The sequence below is a fragment of the Cnephaeus nilssonii genome, assembly GCF_951640355.1.
Source record: "Cnephaeus nilssonii genome assembly, chromosome: 10".
In the NCBI taxonomy this organism is placed as follows: Eukaryota; Metazoa; Chordata; class Mammalia; order Chiroptera; family Vespertilionidae; genus Cnephaeus; species Cnephaeus nilssonii.
In genome coordinates, this window is record NC_137081.1 from 89354948 (window position 1) to 89375186 (window position 20239).

A 20239-nucleotide genomic window follows, 5' to 3' on the forward strand; every position below is an offset into this window, starting at 1 on the left:
ATATAGACACTTCTATTAAGATGTGTCAAAAGACATGAATAAAATGCTTAAAGTCTCTAATCATCTGAGAGATGCAAATTAAAATGACAGTGAGGTATCACCTCAAACATGTCAGAATGGCTATCATCAACAAATCAACAAAGGGCACGTGTTGGTGAGGATATAGAAAAAGGGAACCCTAGGACACTGCTGTTGGGAATGCAGACTGTTGTAGCCATTATGGGAAACAGTATGGAGTTTCTTCAAAAAGTTAAATATGGAACTGTCATTTGGCCCAGTGATCCCTTTTCTAGAAATCTATACTAATAAAAGGGTAATATGCTAATTAGACCAGGAGACCTTCCGGATGTCCTTCTGGACAAACCCATGGGGGTGGGGCCAAGGCAGAGGTGGTTAGGGGTGATCAGGCCGGCAGGGGAGGAGCTGCGGGTGAGCAGGCCGGCAGTGGGGGGCAGTTGGGGCTAATCAGGCCAGCTGGGGGCATTTGGGGGTGAGAAGGCCGGAAGACAGAGTGGTTAGGGGTGATCAGGCAGTAAGGCAGGTGAGCATTTAAGAGCCAGCGGTCCCAGATTGCGAGAGGGATGTCCGACTGCTGGTTTAGGGACCAGGCCTAAACCCGCAGCCAGACATCCCCCAAGGGGTCCCAGATTGGAGAGGGTGCAGACCGGGCTGAGGGACACCCCCCCATGCACGAATTTTGTCACCAGGCCACTAGTATACCACAAGAAACCAGAAACACCAATCAGAAATAATATATTCACCCCTATGTTCATAGTAGCACAATTTGCAATAGCTAAGATTTGGAAACAGCCCACGTGCTCATCAGTAGATGAGTGGGTAAAAAGGCTGTGGTCTTTTTACACAGTGGAATACTACGTGGCTGTAAAAAGAAGAAACTCTTACTATTTGCAACAGCATGATGGACCTGGAGAGCATTATGCTAAGGGAAATAAGCCAGTCAGAGAAAGATAATTATCACATCATCTCACTCAAATATGAAATCTAGTGAATGAAATAAAGTGATGAACAAAATATATCCTGAGACATAAAAGCATGTAACAAATGCATGATGAATTTCAGAGGAAAGGTGGGAGTGGGTGGCTGGGTGGAAGGGGAGAGATTAAATAGGGACCTTATATGCATATATGCATAACCCATGGACACGGACAATGGGCAATGGTGTGGTGAAAGCCTGGGAAGGGCAGGGCAGGGTGCAGGGGGTCAATGGAAAAGCTAAACAAAGGGGACGACTGTGATACTTTCAACAATAAATGTAAATTTCAAAAGAAGACACCTGTGCTGTGTGTCTCAGACTTCTTAATTCTCTACTCCCATACCTCTCTCCATTTCCCACAGAATTCATCATCTAATTCCATCGCCTCAAATGTCTGGCTAATTTAGTGACAAAATTAATGACATAAATTAGATGACATAGGTTATATCCCTAAGAAAACATCTCTATTTTGCTATGGGATCTTAAGAAAACTCAGCCAATTTATATAACAGGAACAAAAGAAAATATTGTTGAAATCCAACAGACCTCGATTTCAATTCTGTTTTTGCTACTGACTGGCAGGTAAACTTGAGGCAACCTCTTTAACATCTCTGAGATTCAGTGTTTCTATCTGTAAAACAGAGCCGAGAGAAAGCTACCCACAAAGTCATTTGAGTATTACATAACACTCATAACTGGGGATGACTCAAGAGCACTGCATTCCCTCATTTCATCATTAATCCAAAGAATGGCTGCAGTGACTAAGGCTTGAAGCATGCCATGTGGACAATATAAAGAAGATGGTATGAAGAAATTCCGTTAGAGTGTGGGGTTTAGTATCCTTCACGTCAACTGAGCAGGCATGCATTCAAGCCCTCATCATCACCTTCCATATTCTTAAATAACCTCCGAACCACCCTCCCTGGTTCACCTTTCATCACCTGCCCCTGACCCATTCTAACATTTTCATAAAACAAGCAACATCACACATCACCTTTGCTGAAGCCTTTCAGTGAACTCCCCTGGCATTAAAATTAAATCAGATCTCTAAAACCCAGCAGTATCTGGCGCTGAACGCCTTTCCCACCTCATTTGCCACTGTCTCACCAGTGCACATTGACTCCCCTCTGAGCACATTGTAGTCATGTGTTTGTGTCATGTGAATGCCCGGTGTGGGGGAGCGGGGGAGGGGAACATCTACAAAGCGTACACCCTGAACCCTGTAATGCTCTAAATGCTTCTGTGTATGAACTTATTTAACCTAAATAAGGATCCCATGAGGGACATACTGTTATTATTTCTGTTTTACAAATGAGGAAACCATGGCACAAAGAATGAAGAAGTACGTAGTTATCAAGTAGCAGAGCTAAGAATTCAACCTGAGGCATCTGGCTTAGCCCCGCTCTGAGTTTTGGGCATCTTCCAGGTGCTGACCCCCTCTCTCTGACACTTTGATGCTCAGCTCAGCTTGGTCCTTTCTTTAACAGCTTCCTCTCGTTAGTTAGTTAGTTAGTTAGCTAGTCTCCTTCTAAGTGGCCTGCTACTTCTTTCAGAAGTCACCTCCCAACTGCAATTTGATACATGGCTGTTCCCTGATGTTTGCAGGCCATCTCTACAGCATGGCAGTGTGTCCCCCGAGGGCAAGGTCAGGTGTGTATTAACCAGCTCATCCAGTCAGAGCATTGATCTGTTGACAAACACCTGTGAAATGGCTCAGTAACCCAGTGAGCTACGCAGGCCCCAGTGTGATGACGCTGATTGCCCTTGACTTCCTAAAGGATCACCTGCCTGGACTCTGTAGCAGTTGGCTGCCCCTCACACTATGAGGGTTCATTTCCCTGGGGCATACACTCAGCCACTTGGGAGGTGACCCCTGCATTGGTCATACGTGTTCCTGAGTGAGAGGTGAGAGGACCCTTTGGAGAGCATAGAATCAGCCTGGCAAAGAGCAGGCTGCCCTCTGGGACCACCAACAACTAATGACAGAAACTTGGCCAATCTAAGAGAACTCAGCAAACACCCTGGACCTTTGCAATATTAATTAAGTTACACACAAAGTGCATCAGCTCTTCCACAAATGGAAAAGCGGAGGGTAAAAAAATAGCTTTTTAAGAAGAATGAAAGTTTTTCTATTTCCCCCAGGCACTGGACTAAGGTGAAATAGTCAGCATTCCCAACTTAACTTGGACAAAACAGATTTGAAATGATAACAATAATGATCCATATTTATAAAAAATGTTGCTCTTTAAGAAGTCCTATTTTATGCTGGTTTTCACATTAGGTATTATAAACATTTGTCCTGATCTTCCGGTTTGGTACTTAATTTGGTGCATGGGATTTTGTTATGACATCAACACACACATCTTGAAGGAAGATTCTCTTTAACAATACAAAAACAAACAAACAAACAAACAAAAACTAAGACTGCTGGAAGGTGTGTAAAGAGTAGAAATAGGCTCCTATTGGAAGATGGGGAGGTGTATGATCACCTCAGAATATAGTTCTAAGGATACAATGAAAATAACAGAAAATTAAATATACCTTCTTCATTCTCCTTAGCAACTCACATTTCTTACTCTGAATTTAGTAATTCATTTTCTACAGAAAAGGAACTAATTAGCATATTTGCCTAATTTAATGTTCTTAACAGCTTTTCAATGTTCATGTTTTCCCCATTTATGAAAAGGGGAAGACAAAGCACAGAATGGCCATATACTTGCCCAAAGATATACACACGAAAATGAGCCATACCTTCTCCATCATAAAAAAAGGGGGGGATTGGTAAGAATTATATCTTCTGTACAGTGAGACTGTCCCTGTCTTCATACAATGAGAAGCAGATATGTTTTGGAGAGTGTGCGTGTGTGGATGAGTGTGTGTGTGTGTGTGGTGGGGGAGGATATGCCAATTTTAAAGGAAGGTAATGTTGAGCAGGAAGTTTTATTGAAAATTGATGTGAATTTGTGGTTTCTGCTCTTCAGAGACTAAGTCCACGCAGAAAAATGATTCCTTACGGGAAGGACATGGGAATCACACACACATCTGAGGGGCTCTTTGTGGGAGATATGCAATATACTTCCTAGCCTCACTCTCTCCACTAAGCTCGAGTCCCGATCTTCACTGACTTTTGTGGCCTCTCATCACTCAGACATTTTTGCATGTGAACCTTTATTAAAGCCGCTCAACATGGCAGAGCCCAGTTCAGCACAGGTCAACCCTGATAAACTCAGTGGAGTTTTCTGAGGTGGAGATGTGGTGCCCAAGACCACAGGCCAGCAGGAGGCGGAGCCACTGTTCCTGCATGTGGGAAAGTGCAGGTCAACCTCAGTGCACAGGATCCAGACCTGCTACAGCTGTGGCCCCAGAAGTGTGGAATTTCCAGGGAGCTTTTAGAAGGACAGGATTTGGGACCTCCTGGCCAACCTATGGGATAGGAAAATCTGCTTTGTACCTTCAGGTGATCCTGATGGTTACTGAGGCCCCAGAACTCTGTGCCAAAACACAGGGTCCCCTGGGGCAGAGGGAGTCTAGGGTTGGGAGCAAGGTGAGGTGTTTTATGATGGAGAGCATTTAAAAATAAAATAATGAGGATTTCAATGTGACCTTGAGGTCAATAGAGAAATAATTATCAAAGTATGTGAAGTAGGGAAAGCACAGAGTCAGGCTTGGTTTTTAGAAAGACTCTCTGGTTTGTAGCAAGTTTATCTGTGTCACTTGTTTTATCAGCCCCCATTCCTCTCTTGGCTACTCAGCCCGCCCTTCTCAGTGGAATTACCCAGTTCCAGTTTCTTTGCCCCTTGACAAGGTGTAAAGCCCTAATATGACCCTTGGGGTATTTTGCTGTGTTTTTCCTCTTCCTGCCATTGGTGCAAGCTGACCACACATCAGAGCTCCTTAACACACCAGCAATGACACCCAGGACCCAGCTCTAAGACATTTACTTCCAGGAGTAGACAATTTCTCCCCCTTTTAAAACATTGATTGTTAGAATCTCATTACTGTAAACTCAATTCAATTCAATTTGTGGCTTGTTGAGATGGCCATACATTGGCAGACTTTTCTAAAGCATGAAAGACAGGCCAGCTGTGGACCAAGAAGTCCTCAGGAGAAAGGCAGTTCCCACAGCTCACAAACCTCTCCCTTCAGGTAGGATAAGTGAGGCACCCACCACAATGCATCCCAGAGTACTGAGACATGCCCCTCATCCACCCAGGAGTACTGAGACATGGCCCCTGCCTCCATCCAGGAGTACTGAGACATGGCCCCTGCCTCCATCCAGGAGTACTGAGACATGGCCCCTGCCTCCATCCAGGAGTACTGAGACATGCCCCCTGCCTCCATCCAGGAGTACTGAGACATGCCCCCTGCCTCCATCCAGGAGTACTGAGACATGCCCCCTGCCTCCATCCAGGAGTACTGAGAAATGCCCCCTGCCTCCCAGAGTGTTGAGAAACACCCATGCTGGCTGACTTCCACTGAGCCCATAATTGCTAACCCGGCTGTCATAGTCTGTTTTCTGAGAGGGACAGAGTTCTGGGGGCATATTCTGTCACATTTGATGGATGTTAGTAGCTTGTCAGCAAACCAGTGGAAAAAGAGCTCCACTGAATAAAAGATTCCCACCTCGAATCCCAGGTGAGCTGAGCAGGGCTCTGTGCGGGCCACTGGCTGGATCGGCGTCCTCAAGGTCTGGAAAGCCCAGCTCGGTGTGGACAGGAGAAATTCAATTTCCTGGAGACAATTCCTCTCACTCAGACTCTTCAGCTATTCAAAGTCAGCGAGGTTTTCAATACAATCACAGTGGAAGCTACTCTCCTAACAACCATACAAGAAACATGATGATTACTCAGAACACACACTTGCTCTGAATACTCCAGGTCTTTGGCTAGCAATCCACAAACCACACAGCTTCCCACCATCAAGTCAAATTTGCACAGATCCTCCACCAATTCTGTGACTTTTCCAGGCCTCATCAGAGGCTCATGATAACCTCAGATAAACTGTGACAACTAGGTAAATTCCTAAAGCTAACTGTGCCAACTCCTAAGAATAGATTTCCTTACAGAATTTCTCACATTGCTATGCATGACAGCAGGCAAAAACAGGACAGGTGTCAAGGAGACAACACAGAAAAACAGTCATAGTATTAAAAAGACAAAACTCCAAATTCCAATCCTACTTCAGTGTAGTATTATTTTAGCTCTTAGAGTGAGACCCGCCTGCACATACCCCAGATTTGTAGGCATCTCTGAGTACACTTCAAATTTGTAGTTCAACTGGGCTGTTCGCTAATCACAAAGATTATGCCAAAATAATTCATTCATTTATGGAACTTCCAAAGCAGTAGAAATCCTTTGTTTATTCCTAAATTCACTGACACATATTGGCATATTCTGTACCCTTTTTGGTCAGTGTGCTGTGTTGTGAGATACAAAGATGATTGGGATGCAGGTCACTCCATTCAGGGACTCAGACACAGTAACATTAATTAAGCAGAGAGCCCTAGATAGTTAAACTGGGACAACAGCTCGGGCTTGGACTACAGGAAGCAAGATGATCACCCCCAGTGGAAAGTGCAGCGTGAAACATGGCAGGTCTCCCCCACTAGGGTGCAGGCAGGCTAACAAAAGCTTTCAAGAAGGGGATAAGGTTTCACAATCTATTCACCAGTCCACAGAAAGAATCTTCAAGACAAAGGCTGACACTGAGCAGCCAGCCGCTGTGAAAATAGCATAAAACAGTGGTGAGCTGCTTTCTGCTTCAGAGGACCATCCATGGTCTTCAGCCACAACATACAATTGTTCCCTGAAAGGGTGTTGGCACAAGGAGAGACATTGAAAGAGCTGTGTCAAAATTGGAGAAGAGAACTGCAATTTCCCCTCCCAAGACTAGTTATTTATTTTTTTTGGAAAAAAACAAAACACAAAAACTTGCCATGGTTTTATATTTGGGGGAATTGAACGTTCTTTGTTAATGATTCTACCTGGGCACAGTCTTCTGAACTTTGTACAAGAGGCCAGTGGGAGGAGTAACAGTAGATTACCCAGGTGGCCATTTCAACAGAGTGAACACAAAACAAACTGCAGGAGGCAATGCCTTGGCACTGTGTGGAAAACCAGTGTTGCATTTGGTCATTTTTCCTTTTAAGATTTCTGTTAAAATTGCCATCATTAGCATAAGTTCATGGGCAGCAAAACCATATAGTCAGAAAAATCACAAACATTAGTCCATCATGAACAAGTGCTAGCTGTGGATCTCCCTCCTGTGCAAGCCTCACATAGGACGGCTTCCCTCCACCTCCACCAAAAGAATTCATGTCTGCTTTCCCCACTACTACAGCCTGTGAGTTCCCGAAGAGCAGGGCTCCTCTTATTCAGTGCTGTATCTCCAAAGTCTAGAAGAAAGGGGGTACTGAGAGATGTTGATTGTGGAAAATATGTTCAGATCCTCAATCAACCAAAACCTGGTTGTTACTTAATGTGTTTTTATTGCACATACATATGTATATTTGTCTCCCATTAGAAAATACATTTCAGATATTTCTATATGAGGCAAGAGAAAGAAGAGTAGGCAGATTTCTTCTTAGACTAACTCAATTTGAAGATATCTCTAGGCCTCAATTTCATCGTCAATAAAATGAAATAACAACAATGAATGGCCTTGGTTGTTTTTCCAGTTATAAAATGCTATGATATCCGGAATAGAATTCAAAACTACATTGGTGTCTCTAAGCCCAGGTCTGATGGCTGTAATCCTCCCTCCCTCTCTCCAGTCTTTGCAAACTTGGCCATTTGAGGTTCCCTGTAATGTGGCCAAAGGGCCTTAGCAAGCCAAAGATGAAGCCTACAACTTCATGGCCTCCACCCTGCATGAGAAGAGGCCTCAGAGGATGAGAGCAACCACAAGGAGGGCAGCTGAGACTGGGATGGCAAAGAGATTTCTCTGGGGAAGAATAGGACTTCAGCTCAGAGGTTGATGAATTTTGGATGGCACCATTTGGCAATAATTAACCCAATAGGAGAAAGGTGTTTTTTGTTGTTGCGTTTTGTTTTTTGTTTTGTTTTGTTTGTTTTTTTAAAGGAGGCAACCTGAGGTATAACCTGATGTCTGTATTTTTTAATGATGCATTTGGGAAGCCTGACAGATCATTAAATCTTATCAGAATTTATAATGCTTTAAAATTAATTAGCTTTTCATCATTTAAAGAATTCAAGCAGAAACCCCAGACAGGAGCCCAGATAACCTAAGCCTCCAGAGGGGCTTGTGAAGGTGTGGGAACCCTTTGCACCTGTGTGTAATAAGTTTACCTACTTGCTTTGAGGTACGGGGTGCCTAAGGTCCTGAAGAAGGAAGAAAATAAAGACCGGGAGAAATTAGGTGACCACCTTGAATATCAAATTAAGATAATGATAATCCTACCTAATACTTTTGAATACTTATTATCACATGCTAATAACTATTTCAAGCAATTTGCATGTATGAAATGAGCACTATTATTACCTATTTTTGTATAGGAAAAAAACCCACTATGTATACAGTGGATCCAAGATTGTCAAAGACTACACAACTATTTGGTGATAAAATAGGTTTGCATCTCTGTGGTTTGATTGTATAACCCATGTGTTTAATATCACTGTACACAGACTTTAAAAGCGTGTTAATGTTTCCCTGAAAATTCTTAAGATTAGCTATCATAAACATAAAAATCACAATTTAGACTAAGATTGGACTCTCAGAGTTAGATGAGCACTTTGAGAAAATAGTTTTAAATTCTGGCTCCATGTAACAATCACTTAGGAACAACAACAAAAAATACTTAAGCTGTGATCCTTACACAGTGATTATGATTTAGTTAAGAGTATGGCCAGAGTAGATATTAAAGATATCCGTATTGCAGGTGATCTCATGCAGAGTTAGGTTGGAGAGGACAGGCGTGGAATAGCAAAGTAGAGATGTGCTGGCCCAGGAGTCCTGGCCTAGTCAACAGCTCAGCTCCGTCCCTGGACACACTAGCTACATATGCTCAGGAACTATAGACTGCTCACCTTAATCTTGTGACTAAAACAATAATATGGGCATTAGAAGTTGAATATATTGTTTTCCCTGTAATAAAATGCCCCCGTATACTTTCAGACACATAGTGGAAGGCCCAAGACTATAGGGACAACACAGAACTGGGTTCAAGTCCTGCCTCAGAAAGCTACAGGGCATGCCATTTTGGGAAACTTGTACATTCAATGAATTTCATTGCTATTAATGAAAACAGGACTTTTACTGAGCTAAGAACTGGGAATCTATGGAGCTCAAAAACTAGAGAGTGAGACAGGTAGTTCACAATGAAATATACTGTAAATCACTATCTGTCTATAGTGTATCTATTTGTCTATCAATAATCTGTCTATCAATACATCTTTCTAAACTCTCTCTCTCTCTCTCTCTCTCTCTCTCTCTCTCTCTCTCTCTCTCTCTCTCTCTGCTTCTCCATTCCCCGCCCCCATATATATCCTACAGGGCCTGTTCTTCATGCACAGGACTTTAATTTTCCTCCTAAGGGCAGGCAGAGCTATTGAAAGGCAGAGCCATTGAAAGGTTTTCAGCAGGAAGTGGCTCAGCTCTGGATTTAATGATGACACTGCTGGCTGCAGCAGAGATAACAGACTAAAAGAAAAGAGTGAAAGTGATTGCTGAGGTGCAACATTCAGGTGATAGAAGATGTATCTGAACTAGGCTGGTAACTGTGAAGATGAAAACAATGAACGTGTGTTTTTGATGTTTCATGGAAGTAACAGCAATAGTACTTGGTAATTGATTTACTGTGTGCAGTAAGGGAAAGAAAAAATTTCAAGACAGATTCTCATGTCAAGTTGGCATTCTCATGTCAACTTAGGCAACTGGTAGTGTTTATGCTAAGTGAAATAAGCCAGTCAGAGAAAGACAAGTATCACATAATTTCACTTATATGTGGATTCTAATGAACAATCAAAATAGAGACAGACTCATAGATAGAGAAAAGAGACTGACAGCTGACTGGAGTGGAGTGGGAGGGTGGAGGAATTGAGAAAAACATTTTTAAAAAAGGAAAAATGCATGAACATGGACAACAGTGTAGTGATTGCCAGGAGGAAATGGGTAGTGAGAGGTAGAAGAGGATAAAGGGGGATAAATGGTGATGAGCAGAGGCTTGACTTGGGGTGATGAACACACAATACAGTGTACAGATGATGTGACGTAGAATTGTGCACCTGAAACCTCTATAATTTTGTTAATTAGTGTCACCCCAATAATTTAAATAAAAAGGAAAAAAAGACCTAGGAAATGTTTGACCTATTAAATTCAGATGAAGAACAATTATAGAACTCTGACATAAATGTTATTAAGCAATAAAATGAAATAAATACCACAAGAAGACACTGAGTGCAATTGGAGGGTACAAGTTGATAAAGATTTCCCTAAAGGACATGCTAAATTGAAGGTATTTATGACATAACCAACCTGGGATATCAATGAGGCAAATGAAAATATATTTTTAGAGCTCAGAAGAAATATTTGCCTCAGGATGCAAATTACTTCATTTATGTAAAAGTCATTTCACCCTTATAATGTCAGTTTCCTCTTCTATAGTACATTCAAGTAGTAATACATAACTTAAAAGACTATTATGAGTTTGGGAGTATGTTGTATCATAGAGTACAGACAAAATGACAGTAGGGGAAGAGATATTGATGATGATGGTGGTGGCATTTCTAATGGCGGTTGCTCGTTTAATGATGGGAAAGTTGCCATCAAGAGGAAAGATAGTGGCTCTGTCTCCAAGAAAAGAGTTGCAATTAATCACAGCTCAGGATGATTTTCCTCATCTGTTTTTCTCTACAAGAGATAAAATATTTCACACAATTCTATATTGACACCTGTAAGTGTTCATCTTTATGTCACCAACTTGGTGATATAGCATAACCATGTCCTTCATTTCCTTGGTTCACCAGCATGAACATGTTTGGCCAAAGACTGATCAATTGACCAGAGGAAGAAAACACAAATGCAAAACTTAAAAATAATATACCCCATTAGTCAGAGGTAACACTGGAGAGAAATGATACTGAAGGTATATGTAATAATTCTTATGGAAATATAATGTAGAAATTTTAGCTGTCAGATATCTGTACATGGACTATATCTCTTAGCCAAAATGAACTTGATATACAGCCAGAAGAGCTTATAATTGGTTCATAAAATTATTTTTAAGGAGGTTAAAATTCTTTTCTTGGTTTACTATGGAGTTACTTACTCCATGGAATTATTTAGCAGTAGTAATCATAACAGGAGGCCTTTTATCTTTGTAGAATGTAGTAGGAGGCCACATTTGATTCTACTCTTGGGCATAGAGAGAGAACCTGGAGGTGGCAGATATTTGAGATCCTGGAGCCTATAAAGCAGAAGTTAAAATAGCCACAGACAGAGAGCTGAACCTGAGAGAGGGCTCTTGCCTGGTAGAGGATATGGTTAATGTTGCTCCAAAGGCAGCATGTAGTGGAAACACAGGGGTGTCTTCTACAGACATGTATTTACATTGGTACTAGCTCTCACTAAGCACAGGCTACTTGTTAGACCCTCTGTTCTATGCTTTATTCATCACAACTAAAAAATGGCACAGCAGTCTTTGACATAATCAGCACTGTCATTTGGAGATGAGAAGACAGGGGCTCAAAGAAGTCAAGAGTGTTTGCTGGAAGAGTCATCTTTTTTAAGAGCAGACCATTTGTCCAATTGCTTATATTTGGATACTCACAAAGGAATCTGCTGCTCCTGATTTCATTGTGACCAGGGCAAAAAGCAGCTCTGGCGGCATGAAGGCAGCAGGAACCACAAGAAATAGGACAGTCGTCCTGGCATTTATGAAAGAAAACAAAGGCACTCCAAGAGAAAGGCTTTAAAAACATAAATACTTAGGAAAAATGGACATACTTTACTTCTAGAGGTTTAAATACAGAATATACCAGAATAGGTTTATGGAGGATTTAAGAACCTTCAATTTAGAAATTACAATTATGCATAATTTCAATTATTCAAGAAGAAAAAAGTATGAGGGATTAGAGAAACACATGTATAAGGAAAATTCTAATAAGCTCATAATTTTATTACCTATAAAATATATGTATACATACAAGATAAAAACAGTACTGTACATTTGAAAAATGCAATAAAAAGTCCCACAAATGAGTAAGGCTGACTAGCCTCTTGGTAAAAAAATAAATACATTAAATCTCCGTGGGACCTATGGCAGTTTTCAGACACTGAATTAGGTCCCAGGGAGCCAAGCGGAAGGAGGGGTCCCTGCTTCCCGAACAGGCCAGGGAGCAGGCAGGAAAGCCAGGTAACTTTAATCTAACCAGGCAAGATGTGGAATTTAAGCTGAAAACCTAAAGGGGTCATGTGACAAGGTCTGGGAGCTTTACAAGTTGGTGATATTAGATCTGGGCAGTGAATGGCCATCAGGAGGCATCCTGATGAAGGAGAATAAGGCTATTTCAGAAAACAGTGGCAGCAATTAGGAACCCATGGAGTCAGGAGAGAATCTCACAGTCTATGCACTTGGAGGAAGGTGACTGTGGGGGTGTGGCAGGTAAAAGGGGGGAGTCCAGGTCTGTGAGGGGTGTGAGCTCTGCCCAGGGCTGTGAGGATCCCCAAGGGGATGAGCTGGTGCTCCCCTCAGCAGTCCTGCAACAGGAAGGCCATCTGAGCAGCTCCTAAAGAGCTGGGGGAGGGACAAACTTGTGAGTGCTGTGCATGCTGAGCCCGTGGGAAGGAGAACATGCAGGGTCCCAAGACAGTGCTCGCAAAAGAAACCTACAGCGCAGAATGGTTGAGCCAGGTTTAGGGAGAGAAGGAGAAGGAGAAGCAAAAGAGAAGCCTTCGTCTGGGGCCAAATCCTTTTGTTGGTTGGCAACTGAAAGCCAGTGAAGTCCTCACGTCCCAGGCTGCTCTGAGTGCTCCAATGAGGAGGAGGCTGTTTGAACTGAAAAGGTCCGCATTATCTGCAGGGAAGGACCATCTCCTACGATAAATGCCTGTGCTCCTGCAGGCCAGATGGATTCTATTTTAACCTACAGGAAAGAAGGTGCAGACGGTATGGGAAACGCAGGCGCAGGGAGGCACCTGTCTTCACTTCCCACTTCCTCATCGCCTGTCTCCTGGGTACTAAGCATAACCAACCTTGCAGCTCCCCGCCCCCTCCTGCTGCCAGGGCTCCTGGCAGGGGGATGTGGCTACTGGACTTCTGAGACTCAGGAGGCAAGGCTAGATGTCCTCACCCTGACTCCTGCAGGGCCACCTGCTTGCTTTCCCCCTTTGCTTCCTTTGCAGATTGCTATCAGGCACATACAATCCCTTATTGAAGGTTTTTATTTACACACCTGTTAGCCCATCTTGGAATGTCAGCAATGTCAATCATTCAGCAACACTTACTGAAGAGATGCTGTCTACTCAGCTCAGCCTGGGGCTGCCCGACAGGCACAGCCTTATGGAGGCTTAGAGTTGGGTTGGGGCTGAAAGTCGTCAACAAAACAACCCCACGATTAACTAAATGCAATCATAACAATGCTTTAAAGGAAAAGTACCGGACTTATGAAAGCACAGAGAAAAGGTTTTATTTATTATTTATATCTCTAAAGCTTTATGTCATGCTTAGCACACCTTAAGTGCTAAATACATGTTGAAGTGAATGAATGAAGGAGTATGCAGCAATTTCCAAAAATGGTAAAAGTTTAAGACTTAAGACATTCTAGAACTGTAAGATTTCTACCAGTCTTTAGCAACATATTTAAATGTAATTTTGAGAAAAATTATTTATAAGAACATAGAAAAAATAGTTCTTTAGAATGGGTGTATTCACAGCAAGTACTTGCTCTTAACCCAGCTGTCCTTGCTGGCATAACGAGACTGAACTGATGTGTGTGCCCAGCCATTTCACAAATATTCATCAAATTCCTGTCTGTGCCTGCTCCCAGGGCATGTACATTCTGGCACAGGACTGGAGAGGGCAAACGACAAACAAGTGAGCCCAAACAAACATTATTCTGATTTGTAGGTGGCACCAGGAATACAATAAAAGCACAACATATAACTATGGATTAATGCTGAGTGTAGGGGAAGTAGGTGACTTTAGAGGGACAATAAGACTGGACTTCCATGAAGAGGTGACATTATAATTGAGAAGCACATAGACCAAAGGAGTTAAACATGTGGCTGAGGTAGAAAAAGCCTGGCATGTTTAAGAAATAACAGGAGAGTCTGTATGGATGGGGAGGAGTAGAAGAAACTTAAAGACACTCAATGAGGAATTTTATTTGCTTGTAAGGATTTTCACTTTTAAATGAAGCCAGTAGGGGAATGATGATATTTTTTTCTTATTGATAAAAATCACTTTGGCTATTGCAGGAAACAGTGCGTTTGGGTGGAGTGTGTCCTGCAGCAGGACTCCTGGTAGGGGTCTGTTTAAGAACTCCAGGTGGTACTTACAGAGGCTTCTACTCAGGAAGGCAGGAGATGTGCATGGATTTAGGGTATGACTTGTTGAAAGGACTGGCAGAGCCACTGGGAACTGTAGATAAATTGCACAGGAGTAAAGGTTTGGGAAAATAACAATCAAGGCTGCTTCCGGGGTTTTCGTTGGCAGGTGGAGCCCGTTACTGAGATGGTGGCGATGCGAATGAGCAAGATCTTGAGAGAATGGTAATCAAGAATTGTTCCTGCCACATTAACTGTAGGTGAGACTTTCAGGGGGACATATGAAGTATACTGCATGTATGATTCCAGAGTCAGGCCAGGAGCCGCACGGGTGGGGGTGATCAGCACGCTGATGGTGTGTAAATGTTGGAAACGCTGTAATTCAGCTAGGTTTGGGGGTGTGGTTGATGGGAAGTGGAAGTCCTGAGACAGCCTCTGATCGAGTAGAAGTAACAAGTCAGAGAGAAGGGGAAGCAGGTTTTTAGAAAGAAGAAATAGCTCATTGAACCAAAACAACTGAGGGTGAGTAGAGTGAGAACAGTGAGGTGACCATTGGGTTGGCTGCGTGGAGGTCGCTGGTGGTCTGGACTGAAGCAGCCCCTGTGGTGCACTCTGCCTCAGTCCGCAGAAACAGTCAGTGCTGCATCCTGGCAGGGTGGGCTCAGGGGGAGCAGCAGCTGCAGTCCACAGCTGGAATTTCTTCTTCCTCAGGGAAACTTCCCCTCTGATCATAAAACCTTCCCAGTGACTGAATCAGCCCCACCAGAATATGGAGCCTAATCTCCTTTAATTAAGGTCAAATGATTGTGATTATAGACCTTACCCTCACCTAGGTAACACCTAGATTTGTGTTTGGCTGAATAATGGGGGACTATTGCTTTGCTAAATTGACACATTAAACTGATCACCACATGGCTAAAGACCCACTGAAATCACTTGCAGTATGAAGGGAGGTGAGCAGATGGAATCCTAATAAAGTCAAGGTTTGGAGAGAAGCTATTCTGTGAAGAAGAGGGGAGAGGAGGAGGAGAGTAAGCTGCTAAATAGGGTCATGGGCTTTGTTGTTCTTGTTTTGGTTGATAGCTTAGACAGCAAAATTTTATGTTTATAGGAATAACTCAGTGAAAAGAGGGATGGATGAGGTTGAAGGGGAGTTTTTGATTCAGAGGACACACTGAGATGTTGGTTTTAGATAGAAACTGAGACGTTTTCTTTTTTTCTGAAAGAAAAAGCATCAACGCACAGGACTAGTGATCAAAGACTATGGAGTACCAGCTCGAGGATCATCACAGACAACATTCTGTGTCCAACAGCCCTTTAAGGCGCTTAACTGCCCATCACTAGGATATTTACCTGTAGGTAGTTTATTCCCTTAGATATACTTACTAGCCATGGAGCATACCTGGAGAGGAGTCCACATAGTATTGAGCTACTTCAAAGACAAAAGCACTTAGCTTGGTTGAGAATTGGGCTTTAGCAGATCTATGAACCTCCAGATATTGTAGAACAATTTGCTTATCACTGTAGGCACTTTACTTAAGAGAGGATCCCTTGCTGCCCTCATGTTAACAAAGGGATCCATCCCAGAGGTAGTTAAGCATGTTTCTCAAAGGTCTCCTTCAAACCTGCAGTATTTTATTTACCTTGATGTTATGAGTGTTTCTTGTAGCAACAACACCACCATAAAAAAAAAAAAACAAGGACAACTGACTGGACTGAGAGAGCACAAAAATATGAGGACATCTTAACATGTAATGGGATCATTAAACCAAAATAGATAGTTGAAGTGATAAGTAACCCTCTTAGTTCAGCATAAAAGGTTCATGTTGTACTTAAAAACTAACGCTCTAATAGTAACAACTGTCATCAAGAGAAGATGTAACAACATATAAACATATATACCACATCTTCTTTATCCATTTATCCATTCATCCTACAGTGGACACCTAGGATACCTTGGCTATTGTAAATAATGCTGCAAAGAACATAGGGGTGCACATATCTTCTTGGATTCATGTTTTAATTTTCTTTAGATAAATACTCAGAAGTAGAATTGCTGGTCTTATGGGATAGATCTATTCTTTTCAGATTTTTGAGGAATCGCCATACTGTTTTCCATAGCATCTGCACCAATTTGCAGTCCCATCAACAGTTCATAAGGGTTCCTTTAATCTCCACATCCTAGCCAATTTTTTTTTTTGTAGATTTACTGATGATAGCCATTCTGACAAGTGTGAGGTGGTATCTCATTGTGGTTTTGATTTTCATTATCTTAATGATTATTGATGTTGAACATCTTTTCATATGGCTGTTGACCATCTGTTTGTCTTCTTGGGAACAATGTATTTTAATGTCTTCTGCCCATGTTTTATTGGATTATTTATTTGTCTTTTTAAAATATATTTTTTGTTGATTTCAGAAAGGAAGGGAGAGGGAGATAGAAACATCAATGATGAAAGAGAATCATTGATTGGTTGCCTCCTGTTTGTCCCTCAGTGGGGATCAAGCTCACAAGCCAGGGCATCTGCCCTGACTGGGAATCGAACAGTGACCTCTAGATACATAGGTCCACACTCAACCACTGAGCCATGCGAGCTGGGTTGTTTATTTATCTTTTGTTATTGAGTTGTATGCATTCCTTATATATTTTGTATATCAAACCCTTATTTGATACATAATTTGCAAATGTATTCTTCCATTCAATAGATTGTCTTTTTGTTTTGTTTTCTTAGCTGTGCAGTGATTTAGTTTGATGAAGTACCATTTGTTTATTTTTGCTTTAGTTTTCTTTGCTCAAGGGAACATATCCAAAAAGAAATTACTCAATGGATGTCAAATAGTTTACTATCTATGTGTTCTTCGTGAAGTTTTATGGTTTCAGGCCTTACAATTACAATGGAATATTATGTAGCAATTAAAAAAAAGAATAAGATCTAGTCATTTTGAGAACATGGATGGACCTAGAGGGTATTATGCTAAGTGAAATATGTCAGACAGAGAAAGACACATTCCATAAAGTCTCATTCATATATGGATTATAAACAAATAAAACAAGATAAAATCAGACTCATAAAAATGAGGATCAAAGGGATCATGACAAAAGGGATGGGGCTTTGGGTGAAAAAGGTGACAAAGAATATAGACAACTGGAGGCCCGGTGCACAAAATTCATGCACTCGGAGGAGGGGGGGCGGTCCCTCGGCAAGGCCTGCGCCCTCTCACAGTCCAGGAGCCCTAAGGGGATGTCTGGCTGATGGCAGCAGGCCTAAGCTGGCAGTCAGAAATCCTTAGCGCTGCAAAAGAGGAAGGGAGAGGCTCCCACCACTGCTGCTGAGCTCGCTAGCAGTGAGCCCGGCTTCTGGCTGAGCGGCACTCCCCCTGTGGGAGCACACTGACCACCAGGGGGAAGCTCCTGCGTTGAGTGGGATTGGGCCAAAACCGGCTCTCCTACATCCCCTGAGGGGTCCCAGATTGTGAGAGGGTGCCGGCCAGGCCGAGGGACCCCACTGGTGCACGATCGGGGTTGGGGAGGGATGTGGGAGGGCTCCAGGGCATTTCAAGCCTGTCTTGCTAAGTCCTGATCCTGATCGGCCAGACCCCAGCATCAAGCTAACCTACTGGTAAGAGTGTCTGTCCCCTGGTGGTCAGTGCATATCATAGCAAGCAGTTGAGCAGCCTTAGCATATCATTAGCATATTACGCTTTGATTGGTTGAATGGACGACTGGACAATTGGGCACTTGGCATATTAGGCTTTTATTATATAGGATAATCATATTGTGCTAGGTATACTTGGCAACAGATGAATACTAGAATTAGTGTGGTGATCACAATATAAGTTATAAAAATATCTAATCACTATGTTCAAATCACTGTCTTGTACATCTGAAACTAAGATAACTAATATAAAATCGTACATTAAATACAATTAAATAAAAATTAATTAATTGATTTTTAAAACAGAGAAAAGAGCAATGAGAGAATGTGGATGCCCAGGACGCTGGGAAGGGCAGCCTGTGTAAATGGATGGCCTGTGCTTTGTGCTGTGAGGGCTGCTGTGGACGGCACCATCGCCTTGACATAGTGGTTTGTTGACCCATCTGTTGTAAACACATTCTTCCTGAAAGGGCTTGCTCAAGATAAAGACAGTCATTTGGAAGTGGATTTCCTCTGTGCAGGGCTTTATGTTTAGTAACACTCTATGTCCGTAGTGTCTCAGGGGAGCGTTTGAACACTCAGCTTTCTGAATCCCTACCCCCAGAAGTCGTAGTCCAGTTTGAACAGGACAGGGCTAAGAAAGTGCATTTTTAAGAAGCTCTCCAGAGGATTCTGCAGGCGCTCACTGATCATACAGTGGGAAAGAGTACATGCATGCAAACCATTAGGCTCACTTGTCACCCAAAGCAGGAATCTATTGAACTAATTTATGCTAAAGTGGTAGTGAGAATATGTGTTTATTTATTAGGGTCATAGCATATACGTCACTGCGAAGGCAGGAAAACTATCTATTTTTACACAATTTTAGGTTTAAATATAAAACCTGAAGGAGGAGAATGATAGGGATGGAAAACTTTCTTGTACAATTTTGACCTTCTTTTAGAGTGGTCATCTGTCCTACCCACATTTACAACCTTCTCTATATACAAGATAGGCTCTGATTGTAAGTTCAGTACAAACAACTCCCAGAGAAAATAACGGCCAGCATAATTCCAGGACAGAGCATCCCAGGGTGCCCTGGGTGGAAATGTTCCTTTTCCTGCTTTTCTAGAGAAGTGAACAGGAGACGTTTTCTTTCCTCCTGGCTCTGAGAAAGGGGATAACTTTATCATACTCACCCCCTGCTAGGAAAGAACTGAGCTTACATTATTATTTTATTGCAAGGAAAAATGGCAACTCAAACTTCAAAAGCCCTTAATTTTGAACTTTTTTATTGTTGTTGTTAAGTTATCATCATCTGTCACCTCGAACAAAGCTCCTTCATTTCTAAATAGAAGAGGGTTTTTGTTTTTTTTGTTGTTGTTTTTTTTTTCTCTTCCCTGGGTTGTATTTGACATTTTCAAATGTTTATAGGTTATTAAAACCCATAAAATATTTAAAACGATGAGATTGCCGTTCTCCGTGTAGATAAACTGGCACTGTGTGGACAGTGCCCTCCCAAAGACACGAGTGCCGTAGGTCCAGTGGGTACTTACTATAGGAGCATCCGTAGACCTCAACCCGCATGCCAATCTTCCCACTTGGGTTCCATTCCAGGGGCACAAAGCGCACAAAGCGGGCTCTCACGGGGTGCAGCAACCTGTGGTGCACCACGCCATCTGCATTCGTGTTTCCGGCAAAGGTCTGCAGAGAGAAGAGGCCCAGTGAGATCTGCCACTCGTGGCGTCTCCTTCACATGCCAGAGCTCAAGGGAAACCAGTGCAGACCCACACATGTTACTCCACCACGCCTGAAAAGGAAATCCTCAATTCCTCAGGTACTTCAAATGAAACCAGACTCGGCTGAAAATTCTGCATTATATATTGTTATATGTTTTTGGAAACACTGTACATTATTCTTTAATCTCCCCCCTCGGTTTTATCAATAAGTCAATCCTAGCAAGTCATAAGTTGTGACACCTAAAAGTGTTAGAAAGTGGGTAATACAAAGAAGTTTTGATATCCCTAATGTTCACATCACTGTGGGATGGGAAACAACCGGCAGTGCCCTCTTGAAGAAAAGGCATTTTTGTAGTAATTGTTACTAA

General features: G+C 42.4%; 1 protein-coding gene across 2 annotated transcripts in view; it reads right to left on the minus strand.

Annotated features, from left to right (window-relative positions):
* The window catches only part of CNTNAP5 (contactin associated protein family member 5), a gene marked incomplete at both ends in the record, with an annotated part of 850484 nt that overhangs the window by 484187 nt on the left and 346058 nt on the right, over positions 1 to 20239 (minus strand). For both annotated transcript variants that reach the window (XM_079783016.1, XM_079783015.1), the window contains one exon: positions 19689 to 19836. In XM_079783016.1, the coding sequence (XP_079639142.1) occupies positions 19689 to 19836 (148 nt within the window). The remainder of the gene's footprint in view (positions 1 to 19688; positions 19837 to 20239) is intronic.